This window comes from Poecilia latipinna, unplaced genomic scaffold (genome assembly GCF_001443285.1).
Source record: "Poecilia latipinna isolate Pla-1442-1.1 unplaced genomic scaffold, P_latipinna-1.0 Scaffold24, whole genome shotgun sequence".
Classification (NCBI taxonomy): Eukaryota; Metazoa; Chordata; class Actinopteri; order Cyprinodontiformes; family Poeciliidae; genus Poecilia; species Poecilia latipinna.
In genome coordinates this window covers 780886-804041 of record NW_015112640.1, presented here as the reverse complement: position 1 = coordinate 804041, position 23156 = coordinate 780886, and the positions used below count along the sequence as shown (strand labels likewise).

The 23156-nt window shown below is 39.7% G+C and overlaps 2 protein-coding genes across 3 annotated transcripts in view; both read right to left on the bottom strand.

Annotated features, from left to right (window-relative positions):
• The window catches only part of LOC106950501 (guanine nucleotide-binding protein G(i) subunit alpha-2-like), a 53774-nt gene extending 38362 nt beyond the window's left edge, over positions 1-15412 (bottom strand). The window contains exon 1 of the mRNA XM_015037407.1: positions 15073-15412. Coding sequence (XP_014892893.1) covers positions 15073-15190 — 118 coding nt within the window. The 5' untranslated portion in view covers positions 15191-15412. The remainder of the gene's footprint in view (positions 1-15072) is intronic.
• A 4959-nt stretch (positions 15413-20371) lies between these two features.
• LOC106950485 (sodium-coupled neutral amino acid transporter 3-like) overlaps positions 20372-23156 on the bottom strand; it is a 43438-nt gene continuing 40653 nt past the window's right edge. For both annotated transcript variants that reach the window (XM_015037388.1, XM_015037396.1), the window contains 2 exons: positions 22526-22629; positions 20372-21968 (listed from right to left, as the gene is read on the bottom strand). In XM_015037388.1, the coding sequence (XP_014892874.1) occupies positions 21864-21968; positions 22526-22629 (209 nt within the window). In that variant the 3' untranslated portion in view covers positions 20372-21863. The remainder of the gene's footprint in view (positions 21969-22525; positions 22630-23156) is intronic.

Here is a 23156-nt window from a genome sequence, read left to right as displayed (position 1 = left end):
TTCGTCATAAGACACTGTTAACGTACAAATCATGGCACACATCAAAGCCTTTTTTTTTTTTTTTTTTTAGAAAAGCAGTCTATGCGTCTACCTCCGAAAGTAAGGCTTAGCAAAGCGGGGAGAAAGGCTTACAGTTCAGGCATGTTCCTCCCACCACTAACCGACAGGAAAACAAGCAGCAGAGCCTTTCAACATGACTACACTTGTTATCACCTCTGAGCTAATTCTTTCAACACTCTCTTCATCATTCACCAAATTTCTTTTTGTATCTGGACTGTTGCGTAGCAAGGGACTTCTATTTTTCTGACCGCATGGTATTTTAAAAATACTACTCCTCCAACTATGTACAATCAAATAAGCAATTTCATTTACTATCGCCAAGACCAAAAAAAGACCATGCCTACATCTCAACTCTACGCTGTTCTTTTTCCCTTTCAGATTTTTCCCTGTATAAAAAAGAAAAATCTTTGGATTGAGAGCTTAGAAATTTGTATAGCCAAGTAAACAATTACGAAAAACTGAAATTGAATGAATATAAAATGCAACTAATTATTTTAAATAACTTAATAAACTGAAGCTAAGTGCTGCGTCGACAGGCGGTAAGTGATACAGGAATGTTGACAGCAATTCTCCCCAAAACAAACTAGCTCAGGTAACATACTAAAAAGGTCATTAAGGTAAAAGAAATAGAAGAGTAATGTCAAAGAGAGGAGAGCTCCGACTGCTATGGGAGAACGACCAGCTGCACTCTGGCTACGTTCAATGTTTTGCCATTATAATTCGATGTGCTGTTTATGGTTTACGGTATTTCAAACTGCTGGTACCACATGAACATATATGCGTTTTGTTGGGATCTGTAATAAATCATTTCAAATGGGGAGGGAAAATGTAATGGAAAAAAATATACTTTTAAAGATTTATATTATTGAAACATCTATTAAAGAAATTTTATGAAAAGCAGCCAGAAAGTTGGAAAACAATTTGGTGCATTACCGCCACCTTATGGAAGTCTGTGTAGCGCATTACGACCAGGTGCTGTTGGGAGGGAAAAGAAGGAACAAAACAAAACTCAATATCGGTTCAAATCCACACCGTTATTACTATTTGAGTATTTAAGCCCTCAGTGCTCATTCTTACAGTGGGGAGAGATATTCTCTCAAAAATAGTGGGACCACAAACCTGGTGTGAATCCACAACAAAGACTAAACTAGCTCTACCAGCCAGACACAAATGCCAGTTGGATACAATCAGACTGAATATCACAGTCTTCCCAGAAAAAGCAATACATTTTGCATGATTTCATTTTTTTTTGTTTTGTTTTTTTTGTTTCGTGCACCAATAAGTGGGTGAGGAACACAACTGTGCTATACTCCAGTGCCATGGGCATTTTCTCTGGCACCTCACTGAAAGTAGTTGAGGTAGCCAATTATTTTATAATAGCATTTTGGTAGCAGCCTATTCCATCGATCAAGCATTCCCCTCACAGGTTCCAAGAAAAATATAGAATTTCACACGTAAACATCCATAAGTGTGCTGTACCTTTCCTCATTTGAAATCAGACGTGCCACACACATGAAGCTTCAGTGAGAAGCTGACGCCAAAAACCCAGATCCATTTCAATTCTGGTTCTTCAACTGTATCTGAAGTACCAAAGGTGCCGGGTGTGGCATCTCAGTTTACACTCACTCACCGTCAAGTCTACCAAAGCATTATTCAGAGGTCCTGTCACCAATGAATAAACTTCTGGTATTGTACGATTACAATACCAGAAGTGTGTCACATTTTATGCAATATGCGACATACTTCATATCACTTTTGCAAGGTTTTTTTTTTTTTTTTTTTTTTTTTTTTTGCCCAGTTGAATTAGACAAGACACTCCCAATATTGAAGAAGAAAAGGCACCAAAAAGAGAAGTTACACCCTAAAATAAATGAATACTCTCGGCATTTGAATGTCAATATCAGTTTCTTGCTTTCGGTTCTTGTGCACCAGCTCCGCTATGGACTGAGCAGCAGCTCCCTGCATGTTCCTGATCCAACTGTAATAGTTAACTGAGGCCTGGTCCCACCCTCCCTCTCTCTCTCTCTGTTATCCTACTCAATATTCCCTGGCTAAAAAAAGGAGCCTCAGTGTGGGAGCACACCAGGCTGAGGCCCCACAGAAAACCACATAATTACAAATCACAATAAAGCCCTCAGTGTTGTGTCCGTGCCAAAAGCTCAGCTGCATACGGCTAAGCTCCAATGCAAAGCAGCAGCCACCCCCAAATCCTACCCCACCTCCACTTTGTGTACTAGTGAGTCACATCATGCTGCGACAGACGCAGAAGTTGATTCCATCACCCTAAATAGCCATCGAGACTTCAACTGACCAAGTCAGAGAAAAACGTAGCCTTTCTGAGCGTTAGCTGTTATGAGGAAGTTTGTTTTCTTTTTTTTTTCCCTGCCATTTACGTCTCATTTGCATCTTGTAAAAAAATGGTTCAAAAGCAGCTATAGAAACTTAACTGGCCTGGGCTTCTCATGTGTCTGACTCTGCAGGTGTGTTAACTTTTTTAAAGTGCACAGTTTGTCCACCACAAACACCAGCTGTTTATCTAGTGCTTGGTACAACACGATATAGAAATATGCAAACGATGCTGGAGCCTGACTGGCTTAAAAAGCTCTGGGAGGATTCTGGTTGTAATCGTTATCCATCAGTCACTATTAGAGGAAATTAATATGTTTTAAAGCAGTAGAGGGTTTGAGTCTGTGTGTGTGTGCGGTCATCCTTATCTTTCTCTTTTCAAAACGTCACATCTGATTAAAGAACCAACAAGTCATTCTTTCACCACCACAGAGGTATTAAACATGTTTTCACTTAAAAAGGAAAGGCTAAAAGAATCAGATTAAATGTTTTTTTTTTTTTTTTTTTGCAATTCAGCTCTACGTTGAATAAAACGCAGTAATAAGCTCCAGAAAACTCATTCTGTATATTAAATCAATCAATGTAACATTTTCTGAGGGAAAAGTCTTTCTGTGTTTCCACTGGGAATTCTGGGAAACACTTAAGTATTTTTTCATTGCTGTCTTAATAACAGCAGTCACTCTGTAGAACAATCGATTGCTGTAATCGTAACAACCACTAATGCAAAGAAAATATTCCTAACAGAAGTAGTACATGAATATGTCTACATATTCTAAAAGATTTATTTTTAATTGCACATACGTCTCCTTTTCTAAACACGGAAGAGCAGCAGACATAAAACCGGCAAAGCCGCTCCCCTTGATTAGTTTATTGCTACATCAACTTGCAGAGATTGGAGTAGAGATAGAGTCCACTATTGTGGTGTTGATAAGTCGACAGAGGCAGGTGAAGAGACTTTCCTGCTGCACAAACCAGGTTCATCATTGACAGAAAACGTTGACCCTGAAGGCTCGACCTTTAGCAATTATTTCCCACTTGTTCCGAAAGCATTTACCTTATTACTTGAAACTGACCCTTGCTCCTCATACAGCTAAATAACAGGTTTCTTTCTCAGACTTCCATCTTTTGCTGCAACTTTCTTCCCGTTAAAAGGCAGTAATTCCTCTCCACTGTCTCTAAATGCTTGGTCGGGAAAATGAATTGCTGCAAAGTCGGTGATTTAATGCAAACGGCTCTGCATCCTTAGAACGACAACCTTTGATCTGCAGCCATTCCAAGAATATAAGTAATGGAATCATATTTAACTCTATGAAGGTTCATTCTGATGTCACTATATAATTTGGCAGATTTAAAATAAAAGTAAAATTAGAGCCAATGTAAGTTGGATATGATTATCTTGCACAGAACCTTGAAGTGGCATTTTTTGCTATTTGGTCAAATATAAACTGAATAGAGAGAATAATTTAACACCATTTGCAGAAAAGATTTTTACTTTTCTGTTAAATTCTTTATCTATGGCTCTCTGTTTTAACCGATTTAACCCGATTCGGCTAAAGATCAGACATTTTTCAAGCAATTGTTCCGACTCTTTCGATCTGAAAGGCAAAGTTAAAAAAGTCAATAGGTTTTTGTGAAAAATCTGAGGACTACCTTTAAGCATGAACCCTCAGTTAAACTGCAACCCTGGTGGTTTGATAAAAGCAAAGCATAAAGGCTGGGAAAGATAGGAGCCAATTTCTCTGTCAAACTGATAAATGTTCTCAAAATTAATCCCTTTAATGCGATTTCCTTTATTACACATCTCCAACAACCACAGAATGGGTCGATACAGTACCACAGCAGCCACATTTGCCACAGAATAAGAAGCCCTTTTTTATTTTATTTGTTTTCCTTTCTCATGCTCTGTGTGTAGTGTAGCGCTCTGCAGCAAGTCACCGACTGGTTTGTCTTTTTATTTGGCATTTCAAGCCACAGTTAAAATGTCACCATTCTGTGTCATCATTCAGCCATTATTACAACCTGCACATTTTTCCTGAAAGGTGCAAAGGTTGAAAATCAGAGTATAGGACTGTAATCAAGATAATTATAACTTTTATGATCATTTGCTTCAGCTCAAACCTGTGGTTAAGTTAAATCTCCATTTTCATTGACATTTAAATATATACATTTACTCTCCCTTACCTTTCTCCAATATTTAAATATTGATAAGCATCTTCAAACTGCTTTTTATCTCTCATCGTCAATGGCCAGTAAGGTGCGTACCACATAGTAGGTGTGCTGCCATTACCCACCACCACCTTTAGAGTAAAATAACCACAACTGTAAGCCTGCAAGCGAAAGCATCAATTTAACATTCAGCTGATTGTGGCATGAAATTCCTAATATTGTAGAGAGACACTACTATTTTCCATTTATTAGTTTTCTTAACCTGTGGTTCACTGAGAACACTGAATGGAAATAAAGTGAAAAGCAAACAAAGCTCCGTTGGCCTGAGGTGGAGTTGTTGCAATTTTAATTCTTTAAGTGGAAAGTGCAAAAATATCCAGACATGCAGAGCAGGACTTAACTTGGTTTGCACTACGCACAAGTAAGACCCGAAGTGGAGTCTCTCATTTAACAAAAAGATCCAAATCCAAAGCAAATGGCTAGAAATTTCCTCATATCTTGTAAGAGTCTTCCAACTGGTAAATTGAATGCTCTGCAGGATCCTGGTGAACCAGAACTCAAGGGGAGGAAGAAAAAAAAAAAACAGAAAACATGTGTCAGCAAGAGCCTTATTATAGCATCTAGCCTTAAACTGATGAAATCATTTCAAGGAAAGTAAATATGTATGAACGGAACCAACATACTAATGCTCCTGGGAATTTCCCACAGCTTTCTGCAAGTCACTGCTAATGCTGGGATGTGTGTTTTTAGTTGAAACAAATGGAAAAAAAAAAGAAAAGGAGAATAAAAAAAACAGGGCGTTACTTAGCTTTAAAATAAATAAGCGTGAGATGTTTTTAAGTGTAAGCCCTACAAAAACAACAACAAAAAAATCAAATCAACTAAGACTTTGCTATAGTAGCATGAGACTCACTTTGCATGCATGACCTAAAGTACACCAAGCAGCAAAGTGAAAATGGTCTCTAAACTGCCGGCAGGTTTAATTTAAAACCTCCAAGAGGACATAATCCCGATCGGTAAAGAGACCCTGTGAACAGCTGAGTCAGTCTTTCTGTGGCAGCTCCCTTCAAGATGAAACCTCAGGTGATGGTCTGGCTGATAAAGACCTTTACCTTTCTCCATAAATCCTCCCGGCGTGTCATTCTTCAAACAAAATTAGTCATAAACAGACAGATGTGTCAACAATTTCTGTTGGTCGGTCTCTCGAGAGTTAATGAGATACCATAATCAAATAAATGTCGATGCGCCGGTGGCGTCAAACGCCAGGCAAGTGCTCCTATAAATCTCAGTGAACACACGCGGTATTAATATATGGCTTTGAAGACAATATCTTCTCGTTCAATATTTGCAGCACAGCTTCATATTTCCTGATGATGATGATATGCCCGCATTTTAAATATGGGCTCGCTGATGTTTTCGCATTCGCAACTCATTTTGCTTCTGCGAATGACCGCTCAGACCAGAGGGTTCTTAATAAGACACACAGACGAGCGTTCAGTTATGGCAGTGTCGCCACATGCGGAGACCCTGTGGGAAGGAGACACAGCGACGTGCTTTGACAAGCAAAACTAATAAATCACCATCAAGTGTTGAAGTTGCAAACAACGCGAGCCTGATGCTAATAAGATGTAAATGCTTCCACCGCTGCCGTCCACATTTTCCCCATTTCAAACTCGTTGGCTACGACTGTCCTTCATCTCCTGGGAAATAAACAAACAAACAAAAAAAAAAAACTGTGCAATGTATTTATTTGGATGTTTTTTTGTGTGACTTAAGCCTACAAGTCTTATATCTTGCGTACAAAACTTCACACACAAGCTGCACATGCCCCAAGCCAGTATGTGCTCCCACATTTTTCCATTCGACAGTTTGCTCCTTCCTGCTTTGTATTTTTTTTTCTCCACTGGAATGGAAACAAAAACACACCACAGTGCAAATCAAATGCTGTGCCCCTTCCAAATATCTATTTTAGTCTTAAACAAGATCGGTGAGGTTTTGATGATTTCTCCTTTAGTATCACAGCGAATACTTTTTTTAAATGTCAAAGTGGCACAATCCTTGACTGACCAAAGAATCTGCAACTAAACAATAACACCGACTTCATAATGATGTAACCTACAATGTCTTGCTAAAAAATGATTCCCCCCCCCCCCCAAAACACTTTTCAATGTTTTCTTTCACTAAAACTAACTTAGCATAGTTTAGCAACACAAAAGTATTTACTGAAAGAGGGGCAAATTAGCTTTTAGGTCTCTGCACATTAAAACCTGAAAAACGTGATGAAATCTGCCCCATGAATCAAGTTGATCTCTCAACCAATAACGACTGTCATGTCAACAAATTCTCCAACCTGAGCAGTGAGTCTCTGCAGCTGCTCCAGAGTTACCATGGGCTTTTTTTAGCTGCTTTTCTGGTTATTGCTCTGTGTAGACACGTGTCATTTCTCTGAGATTTTTAAAGTTTGGTATGTTGCTAAAATAACATTGTTTTGAAACGCTCCACAGTTTTCTCTCTGGCCCGTCTGCTATGTTTCTTGGTCATTATTTTTAAAATATGTGAGAAAACTATATAATGTTTTTAGCCACTATACAGTTACGCGTGGTGTATGCGTCTTGGTGTAGCACATAAAATCCTTTTAAAGAAAATCTAACATATTTGTTGTCAAAAAATGTGAGGATTTCTGAGGAACAGAACACGAACAGATGAGTTTTTGCCCCCGAAAAATACAGTGTTAATATTTGACACTTGCGAAAGAAAAATTAGAAACGAAAAAAAAGTTGCTCCCTCTCTCTAGGCAGCTGCGTGCGGCCTGTGGGCCAGAACCGTACAACTGACACAGGATGGGTGTGCTGGTTTCCTCTACCAGTCAAACAAAAGACTTGCATTTACTTCTTTTACATGCAACCAGCTAAAAGAGGAAGTGACAGTGGAGGAGGATGGGGGTTGGTGGGTGAAGGACTGCAACAGGAAATGATATCAGCCACATCCGGCAGAGTCTGCAGCCTTGATCACAAATGGTGAAACTAAAAAAGCAGAGAGAACAGCAGTGGCACTGTCTCGGTGCAACCAAGAAGAGTTTAAGGAGCCAAAAAAAAAAAAAAAAAAAAAAAGAGGCACTGGAGAGTTAACTCAATACAAGCAAACTCTGATATGGGAAGCAGCTGTTTGTGTTGGCGTTCTTATACTAGATAACTCGCATCAACAGAAGATTTTAATTAGAAAAGATTTAAGTTTACCAACAGAATGCGTGGCAGGAGTCTTTGGACGGCAACACAATATTGCTGAGAATGCTTTGCTCCAACTGGGAAACGCGTCCAGAGAGCTGCTGAGGTTATCCAGAAAAGGCATGAAAACCCAGTAGGTGAGCATTTCTGATGTTCCACACAGCCCAAACCTGAATGTGTTTACAGAAAAACCTTCTGACGAGAAAGAGGCAACTCTGGTAGGGCGCGTACTGCCGCAAAAATAATTTAAACACTTCAGTTGCAGTTGTTGCGTTGCATGTGTAACAACATGATCACAGTGAGCGCACTGATCAGTCCTGATACCCAAATTGAATGTCACGTCTAAATTTTAAGAATACAACATGAAACCAGTGCTGCGCTAACAACATGCACAACGTCGGCTTTTGTGGTCTACCCCAAGCCTCCATCGACCCACAGGAAGTATGTTCTCATACCTCCTACCTTAATCGCCCATAAAGACCTGCTAAACTTTGATCCCTTTCATGACAGCAGGAAGCTGGGTTCCAATCGTCTGCCGAGCGCTTCCTGTCTCAAAGTGTACTTTAACTGTCCTGACCTGTGTAATCTCAACGCAGAGCGTGCAGGCTCGGCCCTGAGGGAACCCCGGAGCAACGGGCCCGCTAGAGCAGAGTGCTGACAAGATAACCCTGTGAGGATGGAGGAGATTGAAGCAAACTCATTTCCCATGACGGAAAAGAAAAGAAAATGGATTGCATGACGGCAGAAACGGGGATAATGGTTCACTGCATGGGTGCTTAGTGACAACCAACCTCCAGATGTCCCACTGGACCAAAAGGCGCTTAACACATAAGAAAGAAGGAAACCTGATGTGGTGATGCTGTAAGAAGGCTTGTTTGAAAGAACATTTACAAAGACCAAATGCTATAATACCAGAGAGCTTCATTTATTTAAAAAAAAAAAAAGGTTAGGTTTGTTTCAGCTAATGGTTTCATGAAGCTACACTTTAGCACCCAACACGTTGTCTGGCATGTCGAGCCTCTCTGGGATTTAGAGAAGAAGCTCAAAGACCAGCAGCCATGTGGGAAAGTCTTCAGTCAGCAGGAGGAATGTGGGGAACTTTTAATCATTGCCCTGCTAAAGAATATTTGCTGTGAGCCCTCACTCGTTTTGTATTTTTAATCGTTTCAAAAAGCACTAAATAATTTGAGTCCATTTACCACTTAGTCTAAAGACGATGCTGATGAGCTAATCAATGATGTTTGCAATATGCCAATAATTATCAGTAGAACCATTTTCAAAAACTGCTCGTACGGTTTGCAGCGAGAGGTTGACAGCCAATGAGGCTGTGATGACGTCGTATTACTTTTATGATTACTTGTACCAACACTGTCAGAAATTTCACAAAACATTGTGATAAAACTACATCCACGTTGCCCATTGATGCACCAGAAAAATCTCACTCCTACATTCACCCACAGAGTGGAAATATTTACCAGATTTTTTACAAAAGGACACTTTTGTTAAATCATTACGTTTAAATTGGACCAAAACACAACATTTCAGAACAGCTATCTTAGAGGTGTTTTTTTAATAAAACTTACTCAAAGGACCATTTATTTACAGTTTGATTAGATATAATAATAATAATAATAATATAATAGTTTATTTACTGTATGATTGACACAACAACAATGAACAATCTTTACTGTATGCGTTACTCCAAGAGTAGAGTCCAGAGTTTTCATCCTGGAAGTCAGACCATGTTTGGTGGGGAGGTTGTGCATTCATCCCGAGTTTCCTGCACCTTATTAAACATTTGAAATCTGTCAGAACTTTGCAAGAACCCCACATCCTCAGTCTTAAAATGCAGTCCCTGAATGTACCCCGTGTGCTTCTGTGGAGCGTCTCTAACACAGCAGGAGGAAGGAAGGAAGGAAGGGACGTGGACTGAAGAGTGGAGGTGGGAATTAAGGCAGTGGTGATTTTTTTATTTTTTTTATTTTTTTTAAAGCTATCACCATATTCAGAGCAGAAAGGATAGCGTAGCGGTTCAGTCTCTGTGGACCTGCACTGAGACGGGCAGTCTGCAGGAGCTGGTCTTATCTTCAGAGCTCTCGCTGTAATTGCAGGATATTCAGCCTCTTCGCAGACACATTCACGGCCCTGCCTGCCAGTGCGTCATGCAGCTAATTGGGCAGTGCTGTGGTGTAGACTGTTGAGTAAACATGGTCAAGTCATCAAAAAAACATATATAAGCGCAACAGCTCATTTGAGAAATTTCAGAATTGCCAGGATTCCTGTCGAAACAAAGATTCCATCACTCGAGGAGCGTCCTCCCTGGAGAGCAGACATATTTATTCTTCAGGAACGCTTCGGGGAGGATGGTTTCCACTGCAGAAACGGGGACCTCTATAATGAGCCTACTGTAATTACACCTGACACCCACTTAAGCTCTGCCTGTGACTTTAATAAGAGGGAGATGCTCAGTGTCTGCACAGTGCTGACCGCAGGAGAACATGTCACCCCGTGAAGTCATTCAGCAGGTCAGTCTGCAGTAAATAAATGACCGCATGAAAGCCTGCAGGTTGGACTCTATGCGCTGCTAAAGTTTAATACCGAACTTGATTCAGGACGAAAAACAGGCTGATAACACGGCATTTTTATGAACAATTTCTCCTGTTTGTAGAGAACATCCACAACTTCTAGAGATAAAGGAAGGAGGAATCCCACCTCAGTTACTGCCCACCCGGAAAAGAGGTGATGAACTCACTTAAAAAAATAAATAATATAGTGCTGAATTCACTTTGGCGGTTTTCAGTGTCATCGATTCCATAGTCGCAACTCAAAATGTGGTACCTCTATTTGTAAGAGCGCAACAACAATCACAGTGACAAAATCAAAATTACGCCACCTCTTTGCAAAACCGTCCTGACTTTAGCATTTACAGCATCGCATGTCGGCAGCTGCAGCCTCCGAGAGCTGGTTTTTACAGAATCGAGGGCACTGCTGCGGCACCGAATCGCCCATAAACTGATACTGATATGTTGCATGTTAAACACGGCGTGTCATTAAAAACAGTGCCGTCCTTCCACTTGTTTTACAAACTTGAAACAAGCGCCTTCTATTTTAAGAACCTAACCAGAATCCCTCCCATATTCCAGTGAGTTTTCCTGCACGTGCACAGTAATATGTAAACATATTGAGGGCATGTTCAGTGCAGCGCTAACAGATTCGTGGTAAAAAGCTTCTGGACTGCACGCCCGCAGGAGGCTTGTTCGCATGCAGTCGGTATAGAGACGTATTTACATAACAGCACAGTCTGTCACACCTCACAGCAAATATCTCTGTTTACTACGGAGGCTGTGAGGAGTGGAGGGGGGGGGGTACTTTGAATTTGCACAGCTTATGCCGAATTGTGCACCTGTTGTTCCCAAAACAGAGCAAAATTAACCTAAGTGTTCTTGTAAGGACAAACGAGACGTTGGACGTCTTCCTGCTAATGACGACTCCAACCTCCAATGGCAGGAAATCCTCACTGGTCACATTAACTAATGGCTTTTTTTTTTTTCTTATATTTTCCTGAGGGACAACAAATAAGGGAAAACAATCTCACATCGCCTTCCCTTTCTTTTTGGTTGAGGAAGATTAGGCCAGAGCCGTTACCTTGGAAACCCCTAATTAAATTTACTTGTATATTGAGGGGGGGGGGGAACATTTCATTTCAATTAGGCTTTCTGCAGTCGGATTTCAGTGATTCGCTGAAGGGGGGCAGCGACTCGAGAGAGCCGACTGAAAACGCAAGGAATGAGGCTTGCACTTAAACCGAAACCCCGCAGCGCAACTCAGAGTCGTATGGGGTTATGGGGATGCTATTGTACCAGAGAGCTTAGAAAAACAAGTGATGCGACACCTCCTAAAGGATGTAACACCTCTATCCTACATCCTTCACCCAGGGCAGGAGTGTTGTTTCAGCGGCAGCTGTAAGCTATTGCATTCTGGAGCCTGAGAATTATGAGAGGATAATAAGAAACGTTTTAAAAACTTGAATTTAATACAGAGGACTATAGTTAAACTAAACACTTAACACAAGTTATCTGAACTTGCTTTGTGCGCCTTTGACACACCTGTCCTTAACTGCACTCGACGTTTGCCGTTTACAGTGAAACCTTTCGAGGACAGTCCAGGTTTATTTCCTAGTTCAAGCTTCACGAGCAAAGGCAGGATTTTGTAATTGCACAAGAAAAGATGGAGTGGGGTGGGATGGGGAACACAAACTCTCCTGTAATTGCCCCAACCCTCGCTCGGTGAAGTAGACAGTAATTACTGATGTAAGACCTGCTCCACAGAGCTGACTGTGTAATTAGCCCTCTATCCGAGGGCACAACTTAACCCAGCCTCCTCTTCAGAGAACCAAGAGAGGAAGAGGCGGTGTGCGTTCACCATCGATCTGAGATCGATGATCTGTGTTCCGTCAGGAAACAAAAACAATAAAAGAAAAACATACTTGTGAGAGTCGACGTTTCAAAATGAGCTGCACTGACTGATTCCTACGTTAAATCAAAGTCTGGTGCACAAATTCAACCCCAACCAGTTCATGCGCACGACGTCGTAAGGAAACCCGTTATATGGCAGCCACACCAACACCAACGTGATAGACCAACATAAATCAGAGCACATTTGTGAAGAGGAAGGAAAAGATGCAAAAAAAAAAAAATGTTTAAGAACATGTTTGGTATGCATTTAGATTTCACCTCCTTTACTTTGACACCCCTAAATAAAATCCAGTGCAAGCAATGGCCATCAGAGGCTGCCCAATTATGTCAATTCAATTTACATTTGAGAAGACCAACCCCAGCAAGAACATGGATGGCGGCAGAATAATGGTGAGGGGGGTGTTCTTCTTTAGCAGTGAAAGGGAAGCTAGTTAGATGGATTTAGCTAATAGCAGAACAATAACAGAAGAGAAACTGTTTGGGGTCTACAGAGTTGAGACTGGGCTGAAGGTTCACCTTCCAGCAGGATAAAAAAAAAACCTTAAACATGCAGCTAGAAGTGCAAATAACTGAGACTTTCTCTAGAAATGCTGATAGCTGCAGATAATTCAAACACCAAATATATCTTAATATGCTCCTAGACCAGCTGCTTTGTATGCCAGCTAATGGTGCGTAAAGTTGTGCATAAGGTGTTCAGCTTCCCACGCTGCATTTGCTTTTGAATACAGCAAACCTGCAAATAAATCATTTTCGGAAAATTTGCCTTTTACGTTCCGAATGAAATCTGCAAATTCATAAATCCACTAACCCTGAACTGCTGGAGGCGCACTGAAATCCCGTCTTAAAATGGCCCAGTCAAAGTCCAGAAAAAAATCCAACTGATTTTGGATGGCAAAACTTTAACATTTTTTTTATATATATATAGATAATGAAAAATAAAGTCAGTCTAAATTCCATTACAATCAGCGGTTCTGCTAAAATGTGACAAAGCTGAAGAGGCATCAATGCTCACCATTTGCACCATACCATGGATCCTACACTGCAGCCGTCTGCCGTACGATTCCCACCGATTTCTACATCGATTTCAATCTTTGAGTGCAAGCTTGAGATGCAGCCTTTCAGCTGACAAAGCGAGGGACAGTGGTTGCATCTATCCATCTCTCTCATGCAATGGCATTTCCCTTCAAACAGCAGCTTTGGGGCAACAACATCGAGGCTGATGAATTGTGGTTATGATAATTAGGCTATTTATTTTGCACAAGTATAACTTTTGGAACTAAACGGGGGGACTTTAAAAAAGGGGTTAACGGACGATAAACGTGCCGTATCTGCTTCCTGTTAATTGCTCCAGTCAGTTTCCATGCAAAAAAAACAAAACAAAAAAAACACATTTAGTCAGATCAACTTCCTGGAAATGTGACGTGAAGTTTCTAGCAAACGAGCCTCATGTGGAGAGCAGGCATGGGCACAGCACGAGATCCCCACAGCATGATAACCTTACCACGGCTTCCCCATGTCACGTTATTTATGACCTACCTGCTTTTATTGAAAACAAAGCAATTATTCTTAATGCTGAAATATCATTTTGAGAATTACATTTTTATAAGTGATAGTACTTTCCATAATGGAACTCTGGAGAACATCTTTTCTACCATTCTGTCTGTCAACACTTGTCCTTCTCGACACACTGAAGGGTTTTTTTTTTTTTTGGTATCTCTAAGCCACAAAAACAGTAAGACGGAAAATGTGTACTTGTTTCGAATCTGTACATTTGATATGCCCTCGTGTACGTCTCAGCCCGACATCTGAAGAAGCCTTGCCTTAACATTTTTCTGCGCACAAGATCTTTATCGGGTTTTAACTCAGCTTTCCCTTTTCCTCATGAAATAGACAAAAAATGAGAGGAGGAAAAAGCAGCATACTAAATGATCCAATGAGTGAGTTTAAATATTCAAAAAAAAAAAAAAAAGAAGGAACAGGGTGATGACATAAGCAAGAACTTCTGTCATTACTAAGAAAGCACAGGAAAAAAAAAAAAACCTCAGGAAATCCTCGTTACTAAAGAGTTTGCTGCTTTAAAATCCATTAAAATAAAATTTAAAAAAGGACAATAAATAACTTTAGAGATACTACAACGGCTTGCAAAACTAAAAAAGTCTTTCTAAATCCTTTGCGTGTGTGTAATGTGTGTGTGTGCTGTGGTCTGTCCTGGGAACAGACAGGGCTGTTCATCCTCTATCCAAACGCCAGCCCACTCATTGTCAACCAGGCCCTGCCAAGTCTGACCTCCCTCTATAGTCAAGCACAGCTGAGAGGAGGTCACTCTGAAAACTGACCTTACAATAATAATAATAATAATAATAATAATAATAATAATAATAAAAACTAATAATAACAACAAGACTTTCCAGCAATCTCACAACATTGCCCACGTAGAACATGCTGTAAAACTGGCTTTCAAGGACAGAGCCGTAAAAAGCACGGCAATGTTGCTGCTCTAAACTTTCCCCAAGCACTGACGCAGGAGCTTTCATGTCTGTGTTAAAGCATGTGTGACACTGGGGGAAAAAAAAAACATTAAAAAAAACATAAAACGACAAAAACAATTGTCTTTCTTGGGCTGGACTGCTTAATAAACCCTAGTTTCACTAGGAGGTGGGTCGGGCCAGAAATGTCATTTTTCAAACATTCAAAGCCTTTTTACCTCCTACTTTTCTATTGTACGGCACTTTTCAGGCAGTTACACAACTTGCAAATCAATTTTGCAAGCCCGAGTCAGTGTTGTGACAGACTGTACTCACCCAGCAGCAGCAGTTTCACTTCTCTCGCCGCCTTCTCTCCATCTTCTCGCAGGTTTTTGTCAATCATTTTGGACCTCTCGGCCGCGGCTTTATCTTCCTGACTCACAGTACAACCCATGGTTCCTAGTGCGCGCTTCAGGTCTGCAGCTTGGTAGGGGAAGTTTTAACAAGTGAAACAGTCCGAAATCCTCCCTCTCCCCCTGGGTTTAAAGCAAAAACAAGAGCCGAAGTTGAGTAAGAGATGACTTCCCTTTTTAGGTGTTCAGCGACAAACGTGACGGATTCTGTTCATCTGCGACTGCGAAACGACGCGAATTTGGGATTTCTGGGCGAAAATCTCAAAACACACGTTAGTTAATGTCTCAGTAAGTCAACATTTGCTCCCTATTTGTCCCCACAAAAAAATACGGCTTGAGTAACTTTTCTGGGTGAACTTTCTGCTAGTCCTCACAGCGGATCATCGGAGCAGGTCAAAGACACGAAAACAGCCCCACGAAGTTCAGCATTAAAAAAAAAAAAAAAAAAAAAAAAAAAAAAGGTACTCCAGCTGTTCAAAACCGAGCACACGCAGAAACAGCCGCTGCCAGTTAAGCTACCGAAAACACACCCGCCACTTTTCCCGTGGATTTTTTTTTCCTGACTAATGTAAATATTCGTCCTAATCCGTAAAGCCTGTGCGCATTCTTTCCCCGCGTAGAGATTTATCACATTTGAAGCCACACCCGTCGCCTCCGTTAAGTTCCCCTCAAACCGACAGAAGAGCGAGTCAGCGCGAGCAGCGTCACCTCCCCAGCCCAGCAGCTACACAGAACCAACGGGTCCGCACCAATTCGACGCCGGCGCAGTTTGCGGGCGGGGTGAGGACAAGGCGGAGTCTGTCGAGCATTTAGAAAGCGAAATGACATGCTCTGTTCTTTGAAATTAATGTCTAGTCTTTATTTATCTTGGTTACTTCAGGATTATGTTCTTCCTCCGCCCCCCGTTTAATGTCTTTGTTATAAACAATAGAAAGACGGACATAAACACAAACACAAAAATTGTAGCAAATGAAAATGATACAATGACTAAGTCATGTTGTGATTATTGTCGTTCAGGGACAACCAAACACTAGGTTAAGTAAGGTAATTTTATTTATATAGCACAGTTTCAGTAACAAGGCAATTCAAAGTGCTTTTTTTTATGAATTAGAAGGAAATACAAACAAAATAAACCAACAATGGGGAAACCACTAAAATACTCAAGTAGTCTGCATATCATTTTCTTTTCTTTTCACTTTTGAGTCATTTCTTAGATTACTACTTCTTACTTTTACTTTTGCTGTAGTACAACTTTTGGCTGCTCTACCCACCTTTTGCATTGACTTTCATCCTCATTTTCAGATGGTGCAGTTGCTCCCAACTACCATGTTCAAGGGTCCAGTTCTTCAGCTTTATTTTCTGAAGCAGAACTTACTGATGGTCTCAAACTTTCCTCAATCACCCTTTCATACGTGGTAGTATTTAAGGTGGATTATGTGAACTGGGCATGTCCTGGTTTATCAAAGCTTTCGCATATTGTGACGCTTCCATTTCCATGATTCATAGTTGATATTTAACACGTCCTTCGCTCTGGTGTTCAAACAATTACATTTAGACTCATCTGTCTCTAGAGAACATTGTTCCAGCAATCATTGTCTTGGCCTTTAATCTTGTCGGCAAGCTTCAGTCATGGCTTTCATGTTTTTCCTGGAAAGCAACCCAATGAAAGTCAATCGCGTGAAGTCACCTTCTGATTATGCACACATGCACTTTCACATCAACAGTCACAAGAACCTGATTTAAAGATTTTTAGCTATTTCTTTTAGCATCTTATAACTTGTTTTAATGTTGAACTGTCTGAGAGGGCATGTTGGGAGTTCTTATTATTATTTGTTGCTATTTTGAGCTGATTTCAAATTCTCGACACCTCTTAAAATCTGCTACATCAGATTTTTTTTTGTTGTTGTTCTACTTGAATTTGCAACATTTACACATCACAGTGCAAATAGAATGTGCCATTAAATCAGTAGTCCAATGTTTCCCAATACCGGTCCTCGTGGCACACTGTCCTACACGTTTAACGCGTCTCATTCATTTGATTGCTGTTCAGCAAAAGCCTGTTAATCAGTCATCAATTGAAGTGCGGTGCAGAAGCAGGGAAACACGTCAAGCATGCAGGACAGAGTGCCTTGAGGACCAGGGTTGGGAAATGCTACAGTATGTCTTTTCAGGCAAATGTCCTTCACATATGCAGAGGAATATGGTAAGTGGTAAATGGCCTGTACATGCGTAGTGCTTTCACAAGTAAGCTACATTGTAGCCACAGCTGCCCTGGAGAGGAGTGACAGAAGCAAGGCTGCCATGCACTCAGCGCCAACATGGCCTCTGACCAGGACCATAGGCAAGGTGAGTAAAGTGTCTTGCCCAAGAACATGATGACTAAAATGGATGAAGCAGGGGTTCAACCTGGCAACCCAGCGGTTGCAGGACTAAATCCCACCTCCTGAACCATCATTGGACGTGTTTGGACATGAACTTGCACATGTCTCGTTTGAGCTTTTCATGACACTATTCCAAAAGTATAAACATAAATTTTCTTTTCAAGTCATACGTTCTTCCTCTGCCAACTTCCCAGTCTCTTTTCTTACTTCTGACTGGCTCGTCTGTCTCTTGTTGTGAAAAGAGCGAACCCTACTAAGGAAAACCCTCCTCCTCCCAGTGTTTTATGGGAAATGTAGTCAATGAGGATGCAGAGCTCCCCCCGCCCCCCCTTTAACAGCTGGGGGCAAAAGTTTGTAATCAAGTTTAGTCATGTTTAAAGTTGTGCAGAGATCTTGATCAAACATAAAGGAAACTAGTTTTGACACGGTAATAGCTTAACTGGTAATGATTTGCTTAATATTTTTACTGTACTTTTATCAAACTTAAATGATAAAATAGTCAATTAAATTCGCATCGTCTTTTTAAATTTATGCCTTAGTTAATGATTCAAACGCTTTCTAAACGTTATCCGAGTTGAATCCAATTAAATTGGCCTGCTAAGGCGTTTCAATGAATGTCCAACTTGGAAATCAGAATATACTGAACCCAAACTATGCAACTTGTCCTCAATCGAAATTCTCATAAAAAAACAAAAAACCAAAAAAAAAAAAACACATCCTTGACGAAAACGGTTTTCTTCCCAGTTCCGTAGCGCCATCATGTGGTAGATCATGGTATAGCGTCTCAGACACACTTCAGTCTTCAAGATTAATTTGCAATATGCAATGATAAACAGTACAATTACAATAGGCCTTCGCAGCGCTAAGCTGCTTGGGCCTAACATTGATGCCTAAGAGTTTAGGTATTTAAATAAAAACTAGCATTTAATGATCATACCTGAGAAATGAAGAAAAGGAAATCATGTCACCCCATTATCTTTATTGCAACATCATTTACAGTACAATAACTGCCAGCAACATATTAAAATATAGAGATACAAGAAAATAGACACAAATTGAAGGACAACAAAGTTTAAAAGCACTTTGAAAATTATTACATTTACTTTTTTAATTGGACTAAATCTTTAATTGCTATTTACATTATATAAACTAGATATGAATATAGAATATAAAGGGTATACATTTATATACATTATTTATAAATGCTGGCTGATGTCATCATTTAATTAATATGTTATGCTGTTCAATCAAATGCATATTAGGAAATCACACAATCAAGGAGGCCAAACAACACCGAGGTCTCCTCAGAGATCAGGTTGTGTCCTCGTTTATGGTTGCTTTATTTATTGGTATTTGTCTGTTTTTGCATGTTGTGAAGACATGTCCTTGTGCAACCTTATTATTATTATTAAATCAAATGGCCTACTTGTGCTTCAGCCAAATATCAGGTTCAAACAAGGAAGGGGATAAATAAAAGCATAAATTAGCAGAACATCACACACTGAGTTGCGCTGCAGTGGCTGATGCAGATGATTCCTCTGCACACAAACACACACATAAAAGAAACCAAACATGTATAAGGTCATAAAAATAAAAGGGGATTAAAAGAGGCTTGTTGCGTAACAAAAGACAAACAGGACAATATCAATATATTCACACAGCACTTTTAGTAGTCTGGTGTAAGATTTTTTTTTTTTTTTAATCATAGAAAACAATACTGAAGTGTACAGCATGCAAGCCCAACGTCTTACTGAGGACTCCTAAGTTAGTAGGTTTGTGTCTGCAAGGAAGCAGCGAGGAAGACAGACGTGACCACCAATGTTGATAAATCATTCACTATATATATATATATATATATATAAAATTTTTTTAAATCAAACGTGAGAAAAACAATCGTTTTGCATTTCATTACTGACTCGGATTCATCCGAAATATCCACATAAAACACATCCAACACTACGTTTTGAACAACACTTCACCCACCGAAGGTAGACGACGAACACTTGCGTTATTAAATACTTTTGATCGGAGTATAGCGTAGATGGGAGTTAAACGTCACAGATGCATGAAGGTAGTAAGTAGTATGGTTCACTTTACAGCGGAATCATGGTTTTATCTTTCCAAATGACACAGACACTCAAAAACCCCCAACATTACATCCAATAAATTATTCATCATATTCAGGGAGCACATGACAGGAGTATATTCATTATCATGGGGGCTCTAAGGAATGTTAACTTTGATGGGGTTATTGCAGGTTATTCATACGTTACTAATCCACTACATTAGGCAGAACAATCAAAAATGTTGTCAAACAAAAGGAGCTTACCCTTAAGTCACATCTTCAGATATATTTGTTCGCATTTCATCTCATTAACTGGCCTACATTGCTGTGCTTTTTGAAGTAATAGTGCTTTGCTAACCACCTGCTAAATAACAGACACCTTACGGCCGAGACAGACATGATCGGTCACTGGTGTGCGTGACGGACTAGTGTCAGTAAGGCTTGTCCTAATATTTCCAGTCACCGATAGCGTGACCCTGTTGTTGGTGGGGTTTCTTTTGTGCAGTACTCTGCAAAAACATATCCACACCCCTTAGGTTTTTTTATTTTATTTTTTGAGGTAACGATATCAAATATCAGTGAATTTCAGGACGATTTTATGTGATAAACCAACACGAAATGGAGAAATAATTGTGAAGTAGAAAGAAATACAAATTTAAACCCAAAAGGTTGATGTTCTTTTGTATTCCTGCTACTCTGATACCCTCAGAGTAATTCTTGTGCAACAAAAGAACATAGCAGGCAGGCCAAGGGGAAAGTTGTGGAGACGTTTAAAGAGAAGAACAGCCACAACAAATCTCAGCATGTGCATGTTTAAATCTAGCTGTGACAAACCCCAAAACATATTGCAGCTGTAATTCATTTGATAAGGTATCGACTCCAAATTCATGAATAAGAATGCATGCAAAAGATTTTTAGTTGTCAACATTTCGAAAACCATTCATCCTCATCCATCCACTTCAAACCTATGTGCCCTGCGTGTTGGTCTATCCCATAAAATCATTTGAAAAAAATGTGCTGTTATTTCACATTGCAACTTGACAAAATGTTTAGAAGCCCGAGGGGCATGAATAATATCGCAAGGCGCTGTACGGTTTGGTTATCTCCTCTTACGACTAGCAAATAATTAAAAACAGTTCATCAAATCGTCCAAGAGCCCAACCCCCACGTTTATCTGATAATACGGCCTGATCATCAGCAGTCTTCTCTGCACTGCGGTTGTCTTTTTGGGGCTAAGCAATCCGACAGACGAGGCCCTCAGTACCATTTCTACCTGTCCTCTTAGTGAAAACAAGGAATACCTGCACAGTTTAGGCATGTATTGTGCTATGTTGGCAGAATTCAAAACGTGCCTTCTGGGTTATCCAGAACTAGCTAATCAGTTTTATTATTATCTTCTTTTTTTTTTTATCTAGTAAAACAATACAATACACTTTTTAGACTATGTCTGATAGGACATATGTAACTGTGCTTTACATTTTCGTTTAACACCCTGGTCAACAGGAGGAAATGAGAGAAGGCTGATAACTTCAAGGTATAAAATAAAGAGCAGCAGCAAGAGTTAGTTTAATGTTCACCTTGAAGAAAAGGCCGCATTTTTTGAGCTTTGTCAGCTGAATCACTTGGCCACGTATTTGTCCTCGGTAACGAGTGTGCTTGTAGTTCTCTCATGTAATAAGCAAAAGCAGTGCCCAAAATGTAGCGATAATTGTCTTTTGCACTTTTAAAGTGCAACTGCTGTGAAAAAATATAATTATATAATTAATTCTAAGTACAGAAACTCTACAAAATATATATAAATCATTTTACATTAGCTGGTAAACAGGAGACGGATCAAAAATATCTATGTCAATTTGTAGTTTTCATATTAAAGATCCTTTCGGGGACAGGAGCTCACTTTATCTTTGCTTTCCCACTTTCTCCTCACAAAACTCCAGCCGCCAATCATCACACGTCTGGCACTTCAGTAAATTAACTGGTAAAACTTCCCAAGCACTTCCACTGGCCTGGATCCACTGTTACTGTTTGGTAGGATATACAGTACAATTTATCTCCACCAGAACCAAAGAGCTTCGAGAGGAGAGAGACGCTCCGCACCCCCAACCAAACTCTCATCTCTGTGGCAGATATTCTCTTAGAAAAAAAAAAGGAAGGGCATCTTCAAACATCAGTGATTGGACATCAAAATAGTAACATTGCAACACAAAAATCCAAACAAACAAAAAAAAAGCAAAAAAAAAAAAAAAAAAAAAAAATACAGTAGGGTTTCTAATGACCACTGCTGGCTTTACTGCTGCCCGATGTCCAGTCAATGATGATAAAGCTGAGGCTCATTATCATAAATAGGAAACCGATCCCAGCGAAACAGGCGGCCTGAAAGAGAAACACAGAGTTCAAGGAAGAGACGCACCCATGGGAGGAGATAGTGGCTGCATGATATCAAGAACTTTAACTTTTACAGGACATGATTGTTGATCTTACTGGGTTTGTTTGTTTGTTTGTTTGTTTGTTTGTTTGTTTGTTTGTTTGTTTGTTAAATCAGACTTAGTTTGGTCCTAGAACAGCGGTGTGCAAAAATCTTTTCATTTTTCTTCTATTAAAAATGCAAAAATATTTGATAGTATTTACATATATAAATAGTGTATGTCTGCATGTTGCATCACTGGTGTTGCTGCACAGCTTTGCAATCTCACTCTCAGATGCAGTAGCTCTGATAGATGACTACACGCGTCTTCTGTAGGGCTTTCGAATGGCTGTGCTCAAATTAAAGTTAGGATTTTTTTTTTCTTTTTTTCAGCAAAAAGACTATGCCAATGCAACGAACTTTTATTTTAAGGCTTTTTTAAATATATTTTTGCATAGAATGTAGAGGTTCTCCCATAGTTGAACTGGTGTAAATGAAGGATTTGATATTTCCAAGAGATTCTCACCAGGATTTTTGGAACCGAGCGCAGAGGCTCCTCTTCTTTGGGTACAATTCGGATGTAGAAGACAGCAGGGAAAATGAAGATGAGACAGGGGGCGGACGTGGCACCTGAAAGTACATAAAATACGTTGAATTATACATAAATCAGTTCAGTGTGAAAGATTAAACCCGGCAGAAGATGCACCACTCTGGGGACAAAGAAGGGGAATGCTCACAATAAAAATGTTTACCAGGTAAAAATATATTTCTGAAAAGCAGGAATAAAAATCTGTTTTCAGAAAAATCATGGCTCTATGTACCTCTTGAGGCGATTTATGGCTGTTGTCTGTCCTCTGATCAAAAATGTGATGTAACTTTAATGTTTTTAAAGCAATAAAACATTGCAATACAAAAAAGGCAATAAAATGCTTGGTGTAGTTCTTTTGTGTTCTTTTAATGCCATTTCCGCCTAGATTTTGCACAACAGTGACACTCCAGATACAAGGAATAATTTTGCATTATACACTTCCATTTTATTATTTTATTCCAAAATTCTCCATAAATAAGAAACACTTAATTCGTAAAAAAAAAAAAAAAAGTAACTATCTAGTTTGATAGACTTAAGGATTTCTCCATTCTAAAAGATAAAAATAAAT